Source organism: Crocodylus porosus, unplaced genomic scaffold, assembly GCF_001723895.1.
Source record: "Crocodylus porosus isolate Cpor-Errol unplaced genomic scaffold, CroPor_comp1, whole genome shotgun sequence".
In the NCBI taxonomy this organism is placed as follows: Eukaryota; Metazoa; Chordata; order Crocodylia; family Crocodylidae; genus Crocodylus; species Crocodylus porosus.
Window position 1 is genome coordinate 108,078,005 of NW_017728918.1, and position 23,015 is coordinate 108,101,019.

The 23,015-nt window shown below is 40.4% G+C and overlaps 1 protein-coding gene across 11 annotated transcripts in view; it reads left to right on the forward strand.

The window, feature by feature from the left end:
• Window positions 1-23,015, forward strand: part of EYA4 (EYA transcriptional coactivator and phosphatase 4) — a 241,836-nt gene that overhangs the window by 174,416 nt on the left and 44,405 nt on the right. For 4 of the 11 annotated variants that reach the window (XM_019538073.1, XM_019538074.1, XM_019538078.1 and 1 more), the window contains 6 exons: window positions 9-101; window positions 11,251-11,317; window positions 13,366-13,508; window positions 13,642-13,785; window positions 15,131-15,210; window positions 15,573-15,756. In XM_019538073.1, coding sequence (XP_019393618.1) covers window positions 9-101; window positions 11,251-11,317; window positions 13,366-13,508; window positions 13,642-13,785; window positions 15,131-15,210; window positions 15,573-15,756 — 711 coding nt within the window. Of the gene's footprint in view, window positions 1-8; window positions 102-4,853; window positions 5,006-11,250; window positions 11,318-13,365; window positions 13,509-13,641; window positions 13,786-15,130; window positions 15,211-15,572; window positions 15,757-23,015 lie in introns of those variants that run through there. The other 7 variants (XM_019538075.1, XM_019538082.1, XM_019538076.1 and 4 more) reach the window with 5 other exon arrangements.

The following is a 23,015-nucleotide window of genomic DNA, read 5'->3' on the forward strand; positions in this document are numbered from 1 at the left end:
CTATGTAGTGTCTCTTCTTGCAGTCAAAACAGAGCCCATGAACAGCAGTGAAACAACAACAACAACTGGAGATGGATCGCTTGACACTTTTACTGGGTCAGGTAAAGCCACAAATAAGATCACATACTATTAGATAATGTAACATTAATAACCTTCACTAATGGACATTTCATTGCATGGAGGAATTCTCTTAAATTCTGTGATAAAGTAGTTTTTTAACGCAAAACAGTAAGAATAGCTTTTTGTGTAAACACCTTAACTTACAGTTCTCATCATTTATCCTTTTAAGAAAGCTTGTTAATTAGGATAACCATTCTCAGGGGCAGAAATATTACATTATAACATTCATGTATGTAGTATTTTTTACAGTGGTGTCACCTCAGCAACAGTAAAAGAAAACTGGGTGGTATTAGAATTAGCTATTTTAACTTATACAGTTACAGACTGAAACATGTATTACAGTGATAAAACTACCCTCTTCTTCATGTGAAGTTAAAAGACTGTGTGACTGAATATATATATATATAACCGTATTTCCTCAGTGGATTTTAAAAATGTAAAAATGGATTTTAATGCAAGTAGCTTTCCATTAAGTATGAAAGGCCAGTGGTGTAGTAGAAAGTACATATTCTTAGCATAAAAGAATCATAGAAAATAGGGCTGCTATCTTGCTAAGGCTCAGTCTTCCTAATATTAATATTAATGGAAAAGAGAATAACAACATATTTATATAAATCAGTTCAGCATGGGCCTTATCAAAGGACATTAAAGTCATTGGATGTCAACAGATACCCTACACTGACTTCAGTAAGATTTGAAGCAGACCCTTTTTATTACGATGGCTATCAGAGAAGAGTACAGGATAAATTTATGTTGTAAACATTTTCTAAAATATTCCATGAATCTATGAAAAACTGAGTATACTAACACATTCCTTATTCTGTTTCCAGAAGATAAGGAATGTGTATAAAGTAAGTATGCAAATTAGTATGCAAATGTCCAGTGAGTTGTATAGTGTACGGTACAGTGGGTTGATAGAAGGAACATTTATAAGATTTAAAACAAAGACATAGTTTATTTAATCACAAAAATCAAAGTTTGATCCTCATCAGGGTTGTGCCAAAATGGACACCATCAACAGAAAACCTAGCTAGTTTTGCAAATATGGAGTTGGCCAGAAAATAGAAATTTTCCAATTTTTATTAATACTTCTTATTCCAGTCTGAAATTTTACTGGTACCAGTACATTTTTAAAAATGACAAAATGTGATTTTGGTTCTGCTACTTTTATTGACCTGGGCTGTACATTTAAAATCTCTAGGCTTTATTTTCAGAAAAGTCTAGGGCAGATTTTCAAAAGAGGTGCCTAATATTGTTCTCCTAGAACCATATTTAGAACAGTCTAATTTTCCAGAATGCCAACCACCCAGCATCTCCCACTGATTTCAAAGGAAATCAGAGAGTGCTTTGCACTTTTGAAAATCAGAACACAAAAAACACCTGGGAATCTGACTTCAGAAATATGTATCTTTATAATGTTGCTACCCATGGACTGAGGTAAACCCTGAACATGTTCTCCAGATTAGGCCACAGAGCCAGAAGCTAACAGAATGAGAGAGGTCATACAAGGAGGGAAGAACAACCCATCTGAATAAGGCATCGTCTTCACCAGTTGTCATGCTGAGTTGGTAGTGAGGCAGTAACCTGTGCCCAGAACTACCTATCAGGCAAAAAATTCATAGTTTGCAATGTGAGGTTTTGTTACAGGTTGTTTAAATTGTAGTTGGTTTGCCTGAGATGCAATTGTTCCATTATTCATGTTTATTTTTAGTGATAGCTACATGTAACTTCTAAAAAAAAATATCCCAGTGGAAACACTTTTGGTTCCATTTGGGTGTTTGTTGTTTAACGTTTCTGCTACAGAGCTGGCCAGACCAGACTGACAGATTTGCAGTCACAAAGCAAAAGACTCTGTCTAAAGGAGACAGTGAATACAATGGATGTAATTGTTATTAAAGCTGCAGGATGTTACCATGGCAAGCATCAGCATTTCTGAGTTCTGTTGTTAACCCAGCAGAAGTCCTGATGCCTGTGCTTCTCTGTAGTGCTACATACTATCTCACAAGGCATCTCCTATCCTGGGCCAGAATGTCCTTATAAATATTAACTCAGGATAACCAACCCTTGGGAGAGCCTATGTGGGGGTGGAGACGGATTCTATGAATTAAACAGAATGTCCAGTCCTATGCATATAAACCATTGAATTTGTGAGACGTACTTACATACATATCATTTAAAAGTACAGGATACTGCAGATCATTATTAGAAACCTCTGTTACTTCCAGGGACCCGAATTCAAGATAGTACTTAAGCACACACATAAACCTCAGTGAAGTCAGTAGGATTTAAACATATGTTCGAATGCTTTGATGAATCAGAAAGGAGTTTGGCTTGTTATTAAATGCTTCCAGGACCTTGGGTAATAAAACTGCCAAGACACCCAATGCTGAGATGAGTTTGAAAGCCTGTCATGTAGAATCTCTCTCCTTGATGTATTTAGTTTTGTTATAATCTATTTGACTTCTCTCTAGACAGTAGAAAATGGGCAGTGCAGTGGAGCTCCACAGGAAGCCTAACCAACCTTGCAAAAAGTAGTCACCACTGTTACACTTGGAGCACGTCTACATTGCTTCCATGGCACTCATGACGGGGGACACTCGAGTACATCCTGTCAGTTGTACCCAGTTGTACATGTCAAGCCTAGAAACACCGTGGTGAATCTGTGGCGGTGTTCCCCCATCCCTCCTGTTGTGACCCTTGCTTGTGGAATGCTAGAGTGACTGCAGCGAATGCTCTTGAAGCAACTTCATCATCACATTTCCAGGTTCAGTCTATGCATAGGGAACTAGCCGCATGGGGTGAATGTGATAGTGATGCTCCCAAGGGATGTAACACAGCAACTCCATACCCTGGCAGTTGTGGAACACAGGGCACTGCTGGCAGTGGTGACAGTCAGCTGCCAGCTGTGGCGACCTGCCCTCCTCAGTTATGCTACTGACACTAAGCATGCTATACAACCACGTGGACAAAACCTTGATGGCCTGCTTCAATACTGAGGGTGATGAACAACCAGACTGTTCCCTGATGTAACTTGGGGAAGACTGAGCTCACAGTACATGAGCAGCATGTACTTCATAAGCAATTCTATTACAAATCCTGATTCTCAAGGGTTAACATTTCAGTCTCATGAAATCAGTACCAGCAAGCACACATGCTAATTAGTGTTCATAACCATTTTGCAATCAGAAATACCTATGCCTTTAACTTCAGTCATTAATATTTTGGTCTCATGATGAAATAAGTGCAATTTTATAGTGACTACATTAAAGCCAGCTCAAAATTAAATGGTGTAAATGGTATATATTAAAACAAGTAAGAAACTTCACAGCTGAGATCCAATGAAATAATGTTAATCATGAAAAATAAATCCCATGGATCTAGTAACTGTAGAATTAAAGCTATAAACCCCTTAACTCACTCCCTGGCATCACACTACATGCTGTATAGGCTCTCAGAGAATTCCACAATGTTCTACAAAGTTATCTCTAAGAAAATATTTCTCCTCCCATCATGGAGGCAGATTGCTTTGCACACTGCTTCTGCTGTGATATAATAGGGTAACCATGAAGAATTGGATTTGACATTTAATATCACTGTAAAGCCTAGAAAACTTTGATATGGTAGAAGAGGGCTCTTTTTGCAAGACTACACAGTATCCTGTTTGTAGAGGATGCAGGATGCTGAAAGCTTTAGCTTAGAACGTTCATGCTTTTGTAGATTTGCCTTTATAGAAGTGTTAATTCCTCCTTTTGTGTGTAGAAATTGCTTGGAATGCCAGGTAAATTAGAGAATTGTCAGCAGTTTTAATAGAAGGGTGAAAGCATTTCAGGCTTTCCATCATCCCTTCTTACTTGTTCATTACACCCAGAAAAATACCTTAAAAGAATGTTCTGAAGGTTACAAAGTCAAGCACTCAAAAGTTAGGAAATATCAGAATGAGGATTTCCTGTGCAAGGTTCTTTCAGATGCCAAAGTATTATGATACAGTATTTATTACATGATCCCATGCTGCAATCTTTCAACATGCCTTTTTGCATGTAGTTTTCTTCATATTTAAAAAGGCAAACTAAAGATGCAGAAATTCCATCATGGAATATTTTGTTAAGGGAAGATAGGTCAGGACTGTCCAATGTCTAAGCCTCCCGAGGGTCCACATGGCCCAGGATCCACACCGGCAGGGGCTGTGCACCACATGAGTAGCACCAGGTGAGGCACAGGCCAGCAGGCTGTGTGCTTCGTGGGTACTCCATCCATCCCCATCCTCCCACTCCACCGCTCCCCAGCCAGGGCACCCCCCTCACTGCTGTCCAGAACAGGTGTGTTCCCTCGCCCTACATGCAAATGGCCTATACTCACTCTCCACTCCCCATGCTGCATCATCTCACTGTCCTCCCCACTGGAGCTAAGGCTGGAAGCAGCAGCCAGAGGAGACGGAGGAATCCAGAGACTGGCTGCTGTTGCAACTGGAGCAATGTGGGGAACAGTAGCTAGGTGAGAGCCCACAGGTCACAACTTAACCTGTCATGGGCCACATGTAGCATGTAGGCTTCAACTGGACAGTCCTGGGACAGGCCATCTTCAAAGTTAGAATGAATTCTCCACATAGACTTTTTTTCACTTGAGCAAATTAATAGCTGGTAGCAGTGGTAAGTCACCATCATCCTCTGCATGGATCAGCACCAGCTGGGGATTAACGTATTGTCAGTGGGTTTCACAGACAGTTGCTGGGAGCAGCAGAATGGTGGGATTGGAGATTTCTGGGCTCAGTGCCTGTTCTCTGGGAACAAGAGGACTGAAGGGTGCTCCTCTATTTTACTTCTGGCAGGTACACACATACCTGGAAGATTCTAAGCTGTCATGTATGGAAAAAGAATCCAGACTGTCTGTAAGTGCCACTTAAGCACATAAAGATGAAACAGGATTTAGCCCTTTAGCCCTTAATTTATTAAAGTCCCTTGCTCTGAGAATTGGTTAGATCACCATTTGTTATCTTCATAAAGGTACAGGGGTGGTAGGGAAAACATACTTCTCAGATGTTAAGTGAATAAAAAAATCCTTTAGAGTTTTGTGAGTAGTTTGCTTTGGGCATGGACACACATAACACAGTTTCAACCTGAAGCAGGCTTATGTACAAGCCTTTTAAACCAGTTTAAAGCCATCTGGAACAGTTCAAAAGCATACCTGGACAGTCAGATACTATTTTGAACTGGTTCACTATGAATCAGTTCAGTGGTATGTGTGGACACCCCCTCACTGCCTGTCCCCACTACTACAACTGGCTGCTCTGGTATGCAGTCAGAACCCTCCTGCCCCCTTTTTTCCTTTAGTTGGCACTTTTTTCTACTGCACTGCATTGCACAGTTCATTCAGTAAAAGCTATCTTTCTACCAACCAGCTGTCTCTTCACTTCCTACTCAACCACAGCCCCTGAACATGCCCTTCAACTCGTGGGAACCAAAAAGTGTGGGTCCAAGCACTTCCCCCACCCACCTCAAGAAAGCCAAACACACTGGGAACTTTGGTTAACTGCAAGCTTTTGAATCTCACTGAGGAGATAGGCCTGCTGAATGTCTCTGAGGTAGGGTCAGAGGGTGACATTGTAGTGTGTCTGCTATAGACTACCAAGCTAGGAGATGAAGTGGATGAGGCTTTCTTCAAATAGCCAGCAGAAGTTTCCTGATCAGAGGCCCTGGTTTTCATGGGGGACTTCAATCACCCTGATACCTTCTGGGAGGGCAATACAGCAGTGTGCATGCAATTCAGGAAGTTTTTGAAATGTTGGGGACAACTTTCTAGTGCAAGTGTTGGAGAGGCCAACTAGGGGACATGTTCTTCTTGACCTGTTGCTCACAAACAGAGAAGAATTAGTGAGGAATGTAGTAGTGAATGGCAACTTGGGCAGCAGCAACCATGACATGATTGAGTTCAAGATCTTGAGGAAGGGAAGAAAAGAGAGCAGCAGAGCAAGGACCCTGGACTTCAGAAAAGCAGACTCTGACTCACTCAGGGAACTGATGGGCAGAATCCCCTGGGAGGCCAGTCTAATGGGAGAAAGGAGTCCAGGAGACCTGGTTATATTTTCAAGAAACCTTACTGAGGGTGCAGGCATGAACCATCTCAATGCACAGAAAGACTACCAAGTATGTCAGAAGACCAGCTGGGCTTAGCAGGGAACTCTTCAGTGAGCTAACACATAGAAGGGAAACTTACAAGGAGTGGAAACTTGGACAAATGACTAGGGTGACTAAGAGAATTGCTCAAGCATGCAGGGATGAAATCAGGAAGGCCAAATCACAACTGAAGGTGCAGCTTACAAGGGATGTGAAGGGTAACAAGAAGGGTTTCTACAAGTATGTCAGCAACAAGAGGAAGATCAGGAAAAGTGTGGGTCCCTTACTGAATGACAGAGGCAACTAGTGATGGAGGATGCAAAAAAGGCTGTAGTACTCAATGCCTTTTTTACCTCAGTCTTAAAAAAGGTCAGCTCCCAGACCACCTGGCAGCACAGTTTGGGGAGGAGATGAGGAGCCGATAGTAGCAAAAAAACATGTTAGGGGCTATTTAGAAAATTTGGATGTGTATAAGTCCATGAGGCCAGACATGATGCACCCAAGGGTGGTGGAGAGTTGGCTGATGTGATTGCAGAGCTGTTGGCCTTTATCTTTGAAAACTCATGCTGACTGGGAGAGGCCCTGGCTGATTGGAAAAGGCCAAATATAGTGCCTGTCTTTAAGAAAGAGGATCCTGGGAGCTATAGACTGGTCAACCTCACCTCAGTCCTTGGAGAAATCATGGAACAGTTCCTTAAGGAAGCCATTTTTAAGCACTTGGAGGACAAGAAGATGATTAGGAGAAATCAACATGGATTCATCAAGGGCAAGTCATGCCTATCAACCTGATTGCCTTCTATCATGAAATGACTGGCTCTGTGGATGCAGGGAGAGAAGTGGAGATGACCTACCTTGACTTTATCAAGGCTTTTGAATCGGTTTCCCATAGCATTCTTGCAATCAAGCTAAGAATGTATGGGTTAGGTGAATGGACCATGAGGTGGATAAAAAATCGGCTGGATCAAAGGGTAGTAATCAGTGGCTCAGTATCTAGTTGGTATCTAGCCAGTATCAAGTAGAGCACCCCATGGGTCAGTTCTGGGACTAGTTTTGTTCAATATCTTCATCAGTGACCTGGAAAATGGGGTGGATTGCACCTGCGAGTTTGCAGGTGACATCAAGCTGGGGGTATAGTAGAAATGCTGGAGGGTAGGGCTAGGATTCTGAGATTCCCAGACAAATTGGAGGATTAGACCAAAATAAATTTAATGAGGTTCAATAAGAACAAGTGCAAAATCCTGTATTTAGGATGGAACAATCCCACTCACTCGTATGGACTGGGGACCGACTGGCTAAGCAGCAGCTCTGCAGAAAAGGACCTGAGGTTTTCAGAGGACAAGAAGCTAAATATGAGCCAGCAGTGTGGCCTTGTTGCCAAGAAGGCTAATAGCATACTGGGCTGCATTAATAGTAGTGCTATCAGCAGCTAAAGGGAAGTGATTATTCTCCTCTATTCAGCACTTGTGAGGCAATATCTGGAACACTGTGTCTAGTTTTGGGCCCCCCACTACAGAAAGGCTGTAGACAAATTGGAGAGAGTCCAGTGTAGGGCAACAAAAATAGTTAGGGGCTGGGGAATATTACTTATGAGGAGAGGCTAAGGGAACGGGGCTCATTTAATCTGGAGAAGACAGAGAATTTAATAGCAGCCTTCAACTACCTGAAGGGGGATGTTCAAAAGATGATGGAGCTAGACTGTTCTTATTGGTGGCAGATGACAGAAAAAGGAGCAGTGGTCTCAAGTTTCAACAAGGGATGCTTAGGTTAGATATTAGGAAAAATTTCGCAGTGGGAGGATAGTTAAGCACTGGAACAGGCTACCCAGAGAGGTTGTGGAATCTCCATCCTTGAAGGTTTTGAAGACTCAGCTAGACAAAGCCTTCGCTGAGGTGTTACAGTTGGGGATAGTCCTGCTTTTAGGAGGGGTTTGAACTAGATGACCTCCTGAGATCCCTTTGAACCCAACTGTCTACAATTCTATGATTCATGTTTAGAAGAGAAGAGAAAGAAGACAATTGAAAACTCCCACAGTGTCACCCACCTCCTGGGACTCACAAAATATGGGTTCAGGCACTCCCACCCACTACTAAGCCACTGTGAAGCAGACTTGGATGTGTGCTCTTATGCCCTTCTATTAGAGCCTCAGCACTTCATACAGTTGTGAATTGGTTCCAATCAGTGACCTGGTTCAGTTATCCTGCATGCCCATACACTTTGGTATATGCAGCTAAGGGCTTGCCAACAGCAGCAGATCCAGGAGTGGAGTAAGAGGAGTGTAGCTATGCTCCACTTTGGCTATGCTGCATGTACATAGTGAGCTCTATGCTTACCACCTTCTCAGCCTGGACTCCAGAGCTCCACATGTGATGTAATCTCTGTGAGCTCACCAGATGATCAGCATGATCTCTGGCCAGAGCCATGGCCTTCATGCATTTCCAGAGCTCAAGAGCTACTGTTCAGCCCCTCTTATTCCTTAGCTTCTGAATTCAACTGGGAGTGGGAGAGGAAGCAGACAGCAGCAGTGCTCACCCCCCGGGCTCTGGAGCTTCAAAAAGCAGTGGCTCTGGCCAGAGCTCATGCCAATGGGAACCTGCACAGCACAGACAATAAGGTCTGAGCTCACTGCACATGCACAGCATGACCATACTGCCACCCTCCCCATAACCTTCCTATGGATCTGCCCTTTCCTTCTTCAGCAGAGGCACTCACTATTAATAAGAAAGAATATCCACACTAAGAGTTACACATACATATTAATGTGAAACAATACATTCCGAAGCTTATTGCTCCAGAGTTTATTGCCCTGAGAGTGCCATTTGCACATGCTCCCAGGACTGCAGCATGTTGAGTCAGGTTAGAGCAGCCCCAGCTGGCAGCAGGCCCCAGGGGTCAGCCTGCCAGACTGGAGCTGCACACCGTGGCTCAACATGTTACAGAGGGGCGGGCTGGCAGCAGGCAACCCCTCACTAAAGCACCCTCCTGTCCCAGCCAGCCCTGTCACCATCTACTCATGCGCTGCTGTGAAGAAAAATACCTTGCAGCAGGACAGTACTTGTATTTACAACTACTGTCCTGCTGCAGAGTAAATTAGTTTACTTCAGCTTATTAGGGGTGCACATATAGATGTGCAACATTTAGTGTGCAGCTAATTGGTCTACTGCACAATAAAGATTTTGTGCCCAGGATGAAATAACTCCTGCTCTTTAGATTCACATTCTAGCTTTTTCAATAGCTTCCCAGGATAGACAGACCTTAAGCAACTTTCAAACATACGTACTTTTATGAAAATTGATGGCACGTGTTCAAAAATTACAATCTAGTATTCCCTTATTTTTAAGATATACCTAATCTGAATTGAAGTTAAGTTATTTCTTTTCTTTCTAGTATATTTTTCCTTAAATGTGAGATGTTCTAAATATGTTTTAAATGCCACATGAATTACGAAGGTCTGTGTGTGTTCAGAGCAATAGATCTTAAAGGCATTCATTAGACTTCTACATAGAAATATATCACATTTCATAAAATAGTTAGGAACCTAAACCTATTTGTCACTTCTACAATTCTAAAAGTTGGTTTCTAGTACCATTATGAACAGCTCAGGAAGAGGGTATACTTTGAAGTATAACTATGATTGATTAGACTAAAGAAATTCCAGTGCTTCGTTGTGTACCACTTTAATCTTTTGAAAAGTGAATGAACAGCAGATGGCCTAATAAAGACACTCTGTATGTTTGCCCAGTATGGATTTGTTCTGAAGGAATTGGTTCAACACTTTAGAGTACATATATTTGGAATACATCTGTCTTAGTCAAGACAGATGGTTAAAGGAAAGAGAAACTTCCAAACACTTGGAATTAGTCCAGTTTGTGCACTATTTTTTAATGAAATTTTAATAAAATATGACTATCGTTCTGTGAGCTTTCTCAAAAGAATACAGCTGGTAGTAGTGTAGACTAATAAGGTAAATTGCTACTGTGTTGGGTTGTTTATGCGTGTGTTTAAAATGCAAATATTGCCACCAATCCTCTAATTAGTGTGATGATAAATAAGTGAATTCATTTTCCAGGACTGTCAATCTATAAGTTTTCACCACTGCTAAATTTACTCTAAAAACTCAAGCATAAAGAAAACATATACTGCAAAATCAAATGTCTAATGAAACTTGTGGATATGAAGCTTTAAAGTAGATATTTTTCAATGCTATGTAATATACATTAGATTACACACTTTATTTTAAGTAGCAGTTTTTAGTATACTAAAGTTTCAGTTAGTGAAAGCTTCATGGCTTATAGATCAAAGATTGTGAATTACATGCACCTAAAATGTATGCAGAAATGTATATCAAATCTTTAAAAGTGCTGCGTGCTAATCCTAGGTGAAAATGTTCCATACAACATGGACTACTTAAGGGCCTGCTGCATGTTTTCTGTTCATGTATTAAAATGTAGTCATTTAGGGCACCTATACACCTGCAGCAAGGCTGCTCTGTTGTGCTATAATTACAGACTCGATTAATCGAGTCTGCTGGAGCGTTGTAATTACTGCACTCCAGCAGACTCCAGCGTCATGCGTATCAGTGTCCCCATGCTGAAAAACAGCAGTGGCGATTCTTTAACTAAATCTTGTTGAATGAGCTTTAGTTAAAGTGCCCCTGCTGCCATTTTTCAGCATGGGGACACTGATACATGTGACGCTGGAGTCTGCTGGAGCGCAGTAATTACCATGCTGGAATCTGTTGAAGCATGGTAATTTCAGATGAGTTTTAGTCAGAGCACCCTCACCACCATTTTTCAGCACAGGAACACTGATACACGTGTTGCTCCAGGCACTTTAATTAAAGTGTACCCACCACCCCTCCCAGGTCACATGTATAAACACCTTTAAACATTGAAAGATTATCCCTTTTTAGCTAAATATTCTATTAATTAATGTAAAAAAAAATGTATTGTCTTTGCAATTTGTTTTGTATGTTAAATTTTTTTGGTTTAAAAGTGTTGTACTTTTGTTTTTTGTTTTACAGTAATAACGAGTAGTGGCTACAGCCCAAGATCAGCACATCAGTACTCACCGCAGATATATCCCTCAAAGTTAGTGGCTACACCTTTATTAGCTTTTCTTACTGAATGACCAAGACTTTAGGCAATTCTGTTGTTAGAGTTTTAGATCTTAATGATCAATCTGTTGATCAGTATCTACTTCGAAAATAACTTAAGGGTTGATGCTGCTCTCCATTAGTATAATTTCGCTATATTTTTTTCTTGTCAAAATATACATTTTTGCAGTGTACATGGTACAGGTACTTCTTAGTACAAGACTGTTGTTGCACAATATATACTATTGATTACATTTATAGAATGTAAGGGCAAGATTGAGCCCTAGTAGTCAAGTTCTCAGATGTAGGCAGCTGAACACGTTAACATAGTATGTTCAGACATATGGAAATGGGCACTTAGGTGTACTTAAAAATACACAGGCACAATTGCATGTGCAAAAGGAACACTTGATTGCATGGTATTATAAGCTTAAACATGGTATTATAAGCCAAATATTCCCAAGCAATGAAAAAGCATGCATCTGTTGCTCCAAAATCACAAGATTGGCTTAAGAAATCAAAAGATTTTTAAAAGAATAGATTTTTGGTTCTTTGTATTTGCCTTCTATTTTTTTTTAATCTTAGGCATCATATTTTCTAGCTTTTTTATTATGATTATTTTGCAGTCACAAGGGCTAGAAAGTTGACTTTTTATTTGATTATACATGAATGCTGACATTCTCATTTAATTACATAACTCCAAGAGCAAAAAGTTGTTAAAAAACACGAAGACTTTAGGTAAAATTGCTAGGGATGGCACGGGGGTAATGCATACATGTGGCATTGCCAGTTTTGTGCACACACGTGTATTACAGCAGTATGCACTTTTTCCTGCATAGATGACAGTGCTAATTAACTTGAAAAAATTGGTTTATGCTTCTACAATGCAAATCTTGAAACTTTAGCAAGTTGTGCCTTCTAAAGTTACTTTGTTTTGGTAAGTTTGCATTCATGTCATAATATAACATATTTAAGAATATAAATAAGTGTCTGAATTATATGTGGTCTTTCTTATGTCTCTGATAATGGGATTTGGCCTTCAGTATATCAGATTCTTGGCCAAATATATTACAAGGTCTAGCTGAATTTTTAATTTGCTATAACAATTTATTGGCATCTAAATGCGTAATCTTTTTCTGACAGCAATTGCTGCCAACTGTACTGAACTAACTAGAAAAACAAAAGCAAAATAAATTAGCATCTAATGCTTAATCGTGGCTTTTAATGGCCAAATTTCAGTTTGGTTAATTCTGCAGTGTGTTTATTCAACTTTTGGTCCATAAAATGTTGTTTGACTTATTAAAGAATCCAAGACAAATGTTTCACTGTATGTTTTTCAACTCTGGAGGGCAACATTTCAAACTTGATTTTATTCACTCTCCACATAAAATTTTAGTACTTATAAACAAATGATCACATTTATTTCCATTCTGTTTTGTTTAGCGTATATTTTCCAAATTGTGAAAGCCCACCTGAATAGTAAAGTATCACCAGAGACATTTTTAATGCTACTTAATATGGACATGATCCATCTCCCATTGAAGTCAAAAGACCAGATCATCAGTTGCAGTTGAGCAAACGTGGTTTGCAAATAGCACATAGACATGGTAAAAGTGTCTATAAACTTAAAGTTGACCTTTACTTTACTTAAAGTTGAACTCTACTTTCCTGCTATTGCTGGTATCCGCAAGGCCAGATCCCCTACACTTGGTTAGAAGAGCCTGAGAGCTCTTCAGAGTTACATCTGCTGCTAAGGGTTCAACACCAAATAGAGTTATGGGATGGTCCACTTGTAGCTCCATACTGTAATCTTAAAGTTAGATTGTACTGGTGAAACAGCACAAAAAATGCACTCTGTGCCAGAGAATAGAAACCATAGAGCCTTCCATTTACTTTAGTGGGGGATGGACTGGGTTTCCACAAGAGTAGTTTTTGGCAAAATAAACTGTTTTTTGACTTCTTAAAGCCTTTTTTATTTTGATTGCTTGAATTAAAATGCCAAGTATTTGTTGCCACAGTAATGCTATTTTTCCTGGTATTTAGGCCCTATCCACACATTCTTTCTACACCAGCAGCTCAAACTATGTCAGCCTATGCTGGACAGACCCAGTATTCAGGAATGCAACAGCCAGCGGTCTATACAGCCTACTCACAGACAGGACAGCCTTACAGTTTACCTACTTACGGTATTTGACTTTTGCTCTTATTCCTCCGTAGTTAGCACTAACATCAATTGCAGGTTTGATTATTTTTTTACTTTTCTCCCCATCTGTAAGAAAATATTTTAAAGAATCAGTTGAAAATTAATTTCTTACGCAGATTTGGGTGTAATGTTGCCAGGCATCAAGACGGAAAGCGGGCTTTCACAAACACAGTCACCACTGCAGAGTGGGTGCCTCAGTTACAGTCCAGGATTTTCCACCCCGCAGCCAGGCCAAACACCATATTCTTATCAAATGCCAGGTCAGTAGCCATTGCCATCATGTTTTTCATTTCAATGGAACTGTTCACAGAGTGAGGTGCAATTCAGTATGAGTAAGAATATCTGAAATAGGTCTTTTAGGTACAGGAATGTTTTGGCCCAAAAAAATATAGATCTCTGCCTAGTGGGATTGTTAGAAGCACCAGAATAGGTTAGGTACCTAAATCCCATGGAGTTCTATAACAATTAGACACTTCATTTACTTACATACTTTTGAAAATCCCACTAAACACATATGTGCATCCTTAAGCACCTAAATAATGTAAGAAATTTTACTTTTTATATTTGCTTAATCAAAAAAAATGCTTATAAGGTGTCTGAATGGTAGACTAACAAATGAAGTCACACAATGTCAGTCCTCATACAGATTTGAGCAACAGATTTGGAAATTCATGATGACAACATCTCAATCCAATACCTTCAACAGTGAAATGCTTGCTGTTGGAGTCAAGAGAACCTGTTTGATTCCATCCACAAAAGGATTTCACCCTCAATTTACATTTGTTAATTAAAAAGAGAGGAAAAAAGAAAAGAAAAGCAGCAGCAATTTATAAGATGTACTAGCAGACTCCCTACAAAAATGGAAGATATTATTATTATTTTTATAAAAATTATTATTATAATTTTACCTTTTTCTTTTTTCTGTGTTATACATTTATGAATATTCTGCCATTTGATACTTGTTTTCTTTTGGATTCTACTAAATGATTGTAATTTTTTTCTTAATATATCATTATTGTATTTATTTTTCACTCTTTCGTTTTAACATGTACAGTTTTATTTGGATATTTTTATCTTTGTTATTTTTTAGCTTCCAATGTGTTTTTATCTTCATATAATATAAAGTAAAATAATATAAAGTATTCCTTAATTGCAGCATGGGTTATCCAGAATATGAGGATAAGCATGGATTGTGCTCTATGATCTGTTAAAATACCTGTATCATTAAAAACTTTAAGCAAAAATTTATTTTGGCTGAGACTTTATGGTTGCAAGAGAACACAAACTCAGCTACATGAATGAAGTGCAAGAAGGGAGTGGTAAAAATAAATTTATGTAGGAATGTCTGAGATATTATACCAAATGTGAAGCTTCTTTTTTGATCAGCAAAATCAAACTTTTTTATACAATACGAAAAGGAAAAAGTAAATATAGCATGTGTTTTAGTTCTGTTAAATATTATAACATTTTATATTCTAAAATGAGATTCTGAGGTCTTTGTGCTTCTGATTTGTCTGTGGTTTAATGTGAAATATGTTATTTAGACTGTTGTTACCATCCACAAATAAATAACTTCTTGTATTGAATTTTGTTTTTAAACTTTAGGTTCTAGCTTTACACCATCATCTACTATTTATGCAAACAATTCAGTCTCAAATTCTACAAACTTCAGTAGTTCACAACAGGTATGAATATAAATATTTTTATGTGAAATACAAAATAATCGTATTTTAAAGACATAGGATACTTGCATAATAACTATAAATTTGACCTATTAACATTGAAATAAAACTGTTATGGATGCACATTTGGTATGGACAATTGTAAAAATCCCAGTTTCCCTTTTTTTGGACATTTGGTCTTTTCCCATTTGTTTGGGCATTTAAATATGTTTTAAAATCTGGCTGTTAATTTTAATAGATGATTCATAAAAACAAATCGGCAGTATTCTTGATTACTTTGTATGAAATCACATGATTGCACACACACAAACATAAAAGAGGGCTCACTGATTGTTTCACTTTATTAATTTCCTTTACTATTCCAGGAGTATCCATCTTACACCACTTTTGGCCAAAACCAATATGCACAGTATTATTCAGCATCAACCTATGGAGCATATATGACCTCAAACAATACCGCTGATGGCACTTCTTCATCATCATCCACCTATCAGTTGCAGGAGGCTCTCCCTGGCCTGACTAGTCAACCAGGTACAGACCTACATTCAGGTGAAACATTTTTGTGTATTTTATCTAATCTGTTTAGAGGTGTAAAGAGTAGAAATTAATAATCCAACATAGAAAAAATTTCACTGATTTGAAATAATCAAAGAGATTTATATTTTATGTAAAAAGTTAAGAAGGTATTTTAAAAGGAAAAAAAGAATCTTGTACATCTAGGTTAGATGTTATTTTCGCAAACTGATTGATACATCAGTGTTGTGAGGAGCAAAGAGCAAAGCTATGCAATCATGGATAGATCTTTGCTTACCCAGAATTACTGTGTTAGGGCAAGTAAGGCAACCCCAGCCCAACTCTCAACAAAAACTTAATATCGGAATACGGTGAGATCTCATATTACTGAGACTGGAGTACTGGAGTATATTTACTAGTCTCTTGTATTAGATGTTATAATAAATAATTAAAACCAAGCCAAATATTTGTTTATTTAGCCCCCAATCTAGAAAGCCATTGTGAAGCCCTTAGCTACCTTACCTTCTAATTCTAAAAATTTAATAATTTACAGTACAGCCCTCTGATATTAGTATAAATAAGTCTGTAAAATTATTTTAAAATAGTCAGAATGTCAATAAGAAGCTCTCAGAGGTTAGGAAAAAGCAGTTCCCTTTGCCAGGCCAACTGTGCCCCCTTGTGCGTCTGCTTTACAGTACAGTATTTTATTACTTTGTCACATACCGTTTCCACAAGACCTCACCTCATCCAATGCATGAAATTAGCATTCTTCAGTGCGTGAGGCAGTGTTCAGTTTTTCTTTTTATCCTAATCATTTAGCTTGTAGCCCCATGGCTGTATACCTTTCAAATACTTCTGTTAATAAGGATTTCTTTTCCTTTTGGATAGTGTGGTGTCCATTATATTAGTTGCCTCGTAAAGATTAATGATTTTATCTTTGTAACATCCCTGTGAAGTCAAGTAGTAGTACCCTCATCTTATGTGTGGGACAGAGATAAGACAGATTAAGTGGTTTACCCTTAAGCCACATAAGTCTGTAGGAGAGAAAAAAGAGCCTGGCAAGTTTCAGTCCAGAAGCTCAGGAACACTGTTTCTCTTCTAGGGGATTTTGCTTCATTCGTGATAAACAATGCAGTATCTGTAATGAGTCTCTGTTCCATAATCTATGGAAAGCTGTGGAAGGATTGACTGATTTCAGTGAGTTTTCAAGCAAACTGGGTGCATCTACATGAGACGCTGACTGTGCAATAGCTCGTTACTACTGTGTGGAAGCCTTGAATGGCAGGTATCATGATGTGACGCTACTGCGCAGTAATAACAAGCTACTGCACAATCAGCATCACCCAAAAGCCGTTCAGCAATGCTACGGTGCAGTAACTCTGGTTACTGTGCAGTCATTTGATACTTGTTTATACAAGTACTAAATGACTACGCAGTAACAACTGCACAGTCAGGGTTTCACGTAGATGCAGCCTCTGTGAAAGAGAAATAGGTGCATTGGACCCAAACTTCTCTTTATTCTCTTTGCAGTATGTGAACTGAATGAAATACAAGTACTGTAAAAATATAATAATGAATGTGGTCACAAAGGAGTTACAATTATATGCAAATTATGGACAGCACTGGTAATACCTTCTATAACAGATTCCCCATGCTTCCCATTACAAAAACTGTATGTGTGGAAATGGGTATTTTTTCTTTCTCTTGGACCTTGAAAATAGTTGAACAGCTTTGACTAAAGCTTAAGTAATGTTAACCACTGGATTCAGCAAAAAAAACCTGACAGAATTTAAGACAAAAAGTAAAATGTCAATAAGTTGTACTCAGGTAAAATTGGAATACTTGTGAAAAATTGACTGTACTCATTGTTCCACATTATAGCTTAAAATATTTTACTGTATGTTGAAAAATGTAATGAATATTATTTAAATGATGTTAGACTGTTTATGTTCCAATGTGTGTTTCCATAACCTTTTGAACTTCCTGAGGGAACTTGACAGTATTTTTTTCAGTTGGTAGGTTTGCACTTTATCTCATCCTATTGCTAAAATTATTAGAAGTGATCTATTGGTATAGTGCATTTACAAGCTCTCTTGCTGTTGTGCTTTATAAACTGAATACAATGTGAGGATCTTTATATGACCTAAACAGAATGTTAAAAAGCATGTATGCAAGGAAGAGTAAGAAGGATGTATATGTTTTAAATGGGTTTTTTTAAATGTATAAATACATGAACGTGTCTTTTAAGTACCCTGTGCATCTGGACTTGTAAATCTGCTCACACCCCCCCAATTCTGTGAAGTGTTGAACTGATCATGCGACACTGTGTGCACAGTGCAACACCCACTTTACAAATACACTGCATGCCTGTGTCCTTGTGTGTCACTTTAAAAATATATTTGCTTAAGTAAAGTGCAGCGTTTTGAATGTTTAGCCCTTAGTTTGGAACATGGTGAACACTTCTGATATAGTAGGTCACATCTGAACATTGCAGGCGAGATCATGTTCTACTTGCTGTCCAAACAGAGCCTCATTGGCTGGTGAACCATGGGCTAGCCATTTAAAGTCTGAGAAAGAGGGCAATCAGGTACTTCCCTCTTCATTCCTCTCTGGTATGCAAATCGTGTGCCTGATGATATTCCAAATAGCTAGCAGGGTCTCCTTTCATTAATCTGGGGTGAGAGTACTTTTTGTTTACTGAAGGTAGAAAATCCTTTAACACATACGAATAATCATGACACACAGCCCAACAGTCAAATCTCAATTTTAATTGTATTTATTAAATCAAGAAAGAAGAGAACCAGATAAAAACTTTTTGCTAACTGTACAAACTATAAGAAGCTGCAGTCAGAAAATGACTTGCAGTGTTAAAGAATGCCTAGTTATGTTCTTGCATGCTGTTAGTCAGATCTCAAGTCACGTTTTCTTTCTCAGAGCTAAAAGCACTCCTTGTTCTTCTTGTACCTGTCTGTGTGTGTTATCGGAAGGCTAGATCTGAAACTACAGTCTAAAACTACCTAACGCAGGAAACATCTGAAACTCACTGAGTCTTCTCCAGCCTGAAATTTCCTTAGGTGACTGTGGTTCAGTTCTGGGCAAGCGCAGAATTACTTGAACTGAGCAACTTATGCCTAGCTCATGCCTATGTCCTACTGGGATAGAAAAACTAGACAAAGTAGCGGCTAAGCTGCTTAAGGGGTCTAATTCAGAAGGTGTGCACCAACATGATTGGTTCCCTCAAAAAACAGAAGTTTGCTGTTGAGTCTGGAGGGTTGGGGAATCCAGCTGCTGGCTGTGAGCCTGCAGCTGGTCTCCCCTAGCAATGATCCTCTTACTCTTGTCCAACCACTGTTTTCAGAATGGAAGGATGGAAAAGGAGTGGAGAGAGTTCATTCTTGGGGTTTTCCAATTGACATTGGAGGGTCATGTGGGGAGAGAGGGGGGAGGGAAGGCTCCAGTCCACCCACCCCACCGTCCAGTGCCAGGTAGAAAAACCCCAAACTGAACTTCCTTCTCTCCCTTTCCCCCCTCTCATTCTGAAAACAACACTGAGGCTGGGAGGAGGCACAGGCACAAGTTACTGAAGATGTTATGTTTCGGAATGTCTTCATCTCAACCCTGGGATTGGGCCCTTTTAAAGCTCTCTGCAGCAGGACACTTCTGTTTAGTCATGGCAGTAGAGCACTTTTGAGGCCAGATACGGTGAAAATTGTCACTTCTGTCTATGCCTTAAGTTCCTTATGTGTAGTTTCCAGGGCATCTCAGGTATCAGTCAGTCTTGTAACCATCTTGCTTCAGAGCCCTTCTCCCTGCTGTCAGCAGGGCCAGACTTCCTGTTCTGGCTCAGCCTTTGGGTTTTTATGCCTCCTAAGCCCTGCTCCTTCTGATCAGGTGACTCTCCAGCCACCCACAAGGGTTTCCAGTTAGGGCCAGATGGCTAGCTTGCAGGGCAGCTTACAACGGCTACTCTTCCTGCCTTAGCAGGGCTCTTCCCTACTGTTCTATTGCTGAGCTGCTAGCCCTGCAACAAGCACGCTTAGTCTATGGCTCCCTGGCTCTTCACTCAAGTGCCAAAGCCCTCTGACTTCCTGTTACACCAGGACTCATATTCCCAAGAAAGGGCTACAACTCTTGGTATTATAGGCATTGCTCCTCTACCCCTCTCTTGCTTGCTCTCAAGACTACAGAACCCATTTCACTTTAAAGATGACTGGTTACAAAACAGAAATAATCCTGGCACTGCAGCTAAAGACTCTTCCCCTCCCCAGGGGAGTGTTATACTCACTGAACTAGAGTCAGGCTATTTTTTGCTGAAACCCTTTTGGACCAGTGACTCATGCACTTTTGGCTGCCTAATGGCCAACCTTCCACAAGGAGGATGGGGAGTGCAACCTTTTCTATAGTTTGGTAGTCAGGGAACTTGGCTACAGAGTGGGAGAAATGGAAATCTCTTTAGGCTGAGGCGGGCCTAAGACCAGATCTCCCTCTTTCTGGATTAGTTATCTAGCCACCAGACTTGGAGAAAATGTCAGTATTATACTGTACCTTAGGACTGGGCATTTTGAATTGCAAAGTGCAATGGATTGTAAGTGAACAGAGGCACCTAATGCTCAGCCTAAATAAGGACCGCAAGTGCAGAGCTGGGAGGGGACCAGGGAGGCGGGGGGGGCACACTCCCCAGTCTGTTCCCAGACTTGTGGATCTGGGCAGGGAACCCACCCCCCCAGCACCAGTTCCATGACCACAGGGCAGTGCTGGGAGACCCTTAGGTTCCAGACTACTGCACCAGACAGCATAGTTTGGGGAGGAGATGAGCAGCCAACAGTGGTGAAAGAACAGGTTAGGGACTATTTAAAAAAGCTGGACATATACAAGTCCATGACACCATGCAGGATGCACACCTGAAGGTGCTGCTGATGAGATTCCAGAGCCACTAGCCATCATCTTTGAAAACTCATGATGATCAGGAGAGGCTTTTGATATGGTCTCCCACAACTTTCTTGCAGGCAAGCTAAGGAAGTATGGGCTGGATGAATGAACTGTAGGGTGGATAGAAAACTGGCTGTAGCATCAGGCTTAGAGAGTAGTAATCAATGGCTCAATCTTTAGTTGGCAGCCAGTCAAATGGAGTGCCCCAGGGGTCGGTCCTGGGGCCGATTTTTTTCAGTGTCTTCATCAACAACCCGGAAGATGGCATTGAGTGAACCCTCAGCAAATTTGAAGATGACGCCAAGATGGGGGGAGTAGAGGATATGCTGGAGGGTAGGGTTAGGATTCAGAGTGACCTAGACAAATTGGAGGATTGGGCCAAAAGGAATCTCATGAAGTTCAGCAAGGACAAGTGCAAAAATCCTGCACTTAGGGCACAACAATCCCCTGCATCAGTACTGGTTGGGCAGCAGCTCTTTGGAAAAGGACCTAGGGGATACAGTGGACAATAAGCTAAATGTGAGCCAACAGTGTGCTTTTGTTGCAAAGAAAGCTAATGGCATACCGGGCTGCATTGGTAGAAGTATTACCAGCAAGGTAAGGAAAGTAATTATTCCTCTCTATTCAGCACTGGTGAGGCCATATCTGGAGTACTGTGTTCAGTTTTTGCCCCCCCTAAGGAAAGAATATGGACAAATTAGACAGCATCCAGCAGACAGCAACAAAAATGGTAAGGGGAAGAGGGACATGACCTATGAGGAAAGATTGAGGGAACTGGGCTTATTTAGTCTAGAGAAGAGGAGGCTGAGAGGGGATTTAATAGCAGCCTTCAACTACCTGAGTCTCTTCAGCCTGGAGAAAAGAAGGCTCAGGGGGTGGGACTTAGTGGCAGCCTATAAGTATACAAGGAGGGTGGTATTCGGACCTGGGAGAACAGTTGTTCACCAGGGCTGCCCAAGGGATAACAAGGACTAATGACCACAACCTTTTGGAAGGCCTACTTATTCTGGACATAAGGAAAAAATTCTTTACAGTCCGAGTGCCCAGGGTCTGGAACAGACTCCCCCAGGGGTGGTGCAAGCACCTACTCCAGATTCATTCAAAAGACATTTGAATGTTTATATTGCTGGGTTCATTTGACCCCTGGATGCTTCCTTCCTACAGCAGGGGAGCTGGACTCAATGATCTTGCAAGGTCCCTTCCAGCCCCTAATGTCTATGAAATCTACCTGAAGAGGGGTTTGAATGAGGATGTAGCTAATCTATTCTCAGTAGTGACAGCTGACAGAACAAGGAGCAACGCTCTCAAGTTGCAGCAAAGGAAGTTTAGGTTAGATATTAGGAAAAAAAATTCTCACTAGGAGGGTACTAAAACACTGGAACAGGTTATCCAGAGAGGTGATGGAATCTCCATCCTTGGAGACTTTTAAAACCTTGCTAGACAAAGCTGTGGCTGTGATGATCTAATCAGGGATGGTCCTGCTTTGAGCAGGGGGTTGGACTAGATGACCTCCTGAGGTCCCTTCCAACCCTCATTTTGTATGATTCTATGATAACGGTCTCCCAGCCCCCCATTACCCTATCGTGACAGTGGAGGTGGGGGTGGGCTGGGAGATAAGAAGCTCCCAGCCCACACTCTCTGATCATAATCTGGGAGCAGGGGGCTTGGAGATCCTTTTTGCCAAGGCAGAAGGGGGACCTGGTTCTCACCCAGTAGCAAGGAGTTATCTCCCATTCTCTGGTGGACAGCTGACAGAAGAAGATTTTGCTCCCGGTCAGGCTCCTTAACAAGTGCTACAACACCATTATTTGCCCAGTAAATTTGCTCCTTGCATTTGCAGGTAGCAAATTTACTCAGTATTAAGAAGGTTTACTGTGAAGTAAGCATGTGTATGTGTAGACACACATGCTTACTTTGCAGTACACTGTGCTAATGCTGAGTTAAGCATCTCATGTAGACCTACCCATTTACTAGGATGGCCTGATTTCTTCATTCTGTGGAAGTCTGTTTATACAGAAAGTGGCATTGTAGTAATCATCCTGAGGAAAAGAATATATTGTAAATGGTAGTTTATTATATTCAGTCACTGCTATTCATCACAGCTGGTACTCAGAGGGATCAGAAACCTGAGAACAATGCTTGTTGACCTAATGCTGTTAGACATATGTAAAATGTAATGTGAATTAGAACTTAACCATGGTCTATGAGCAGCTTCACTCCAGACTAAGTCACTTACTGTATTTTATGTTATTCAGAAGTTTATGTCACATTTGCTTGAGGATGTTCCCAGTAATGTCTCTGTAGTATGCAACCTGAAGAGAGGGTGGCAGCATAGACTCAGTAGAGAGTCTAGCAGCTTCTGAAGT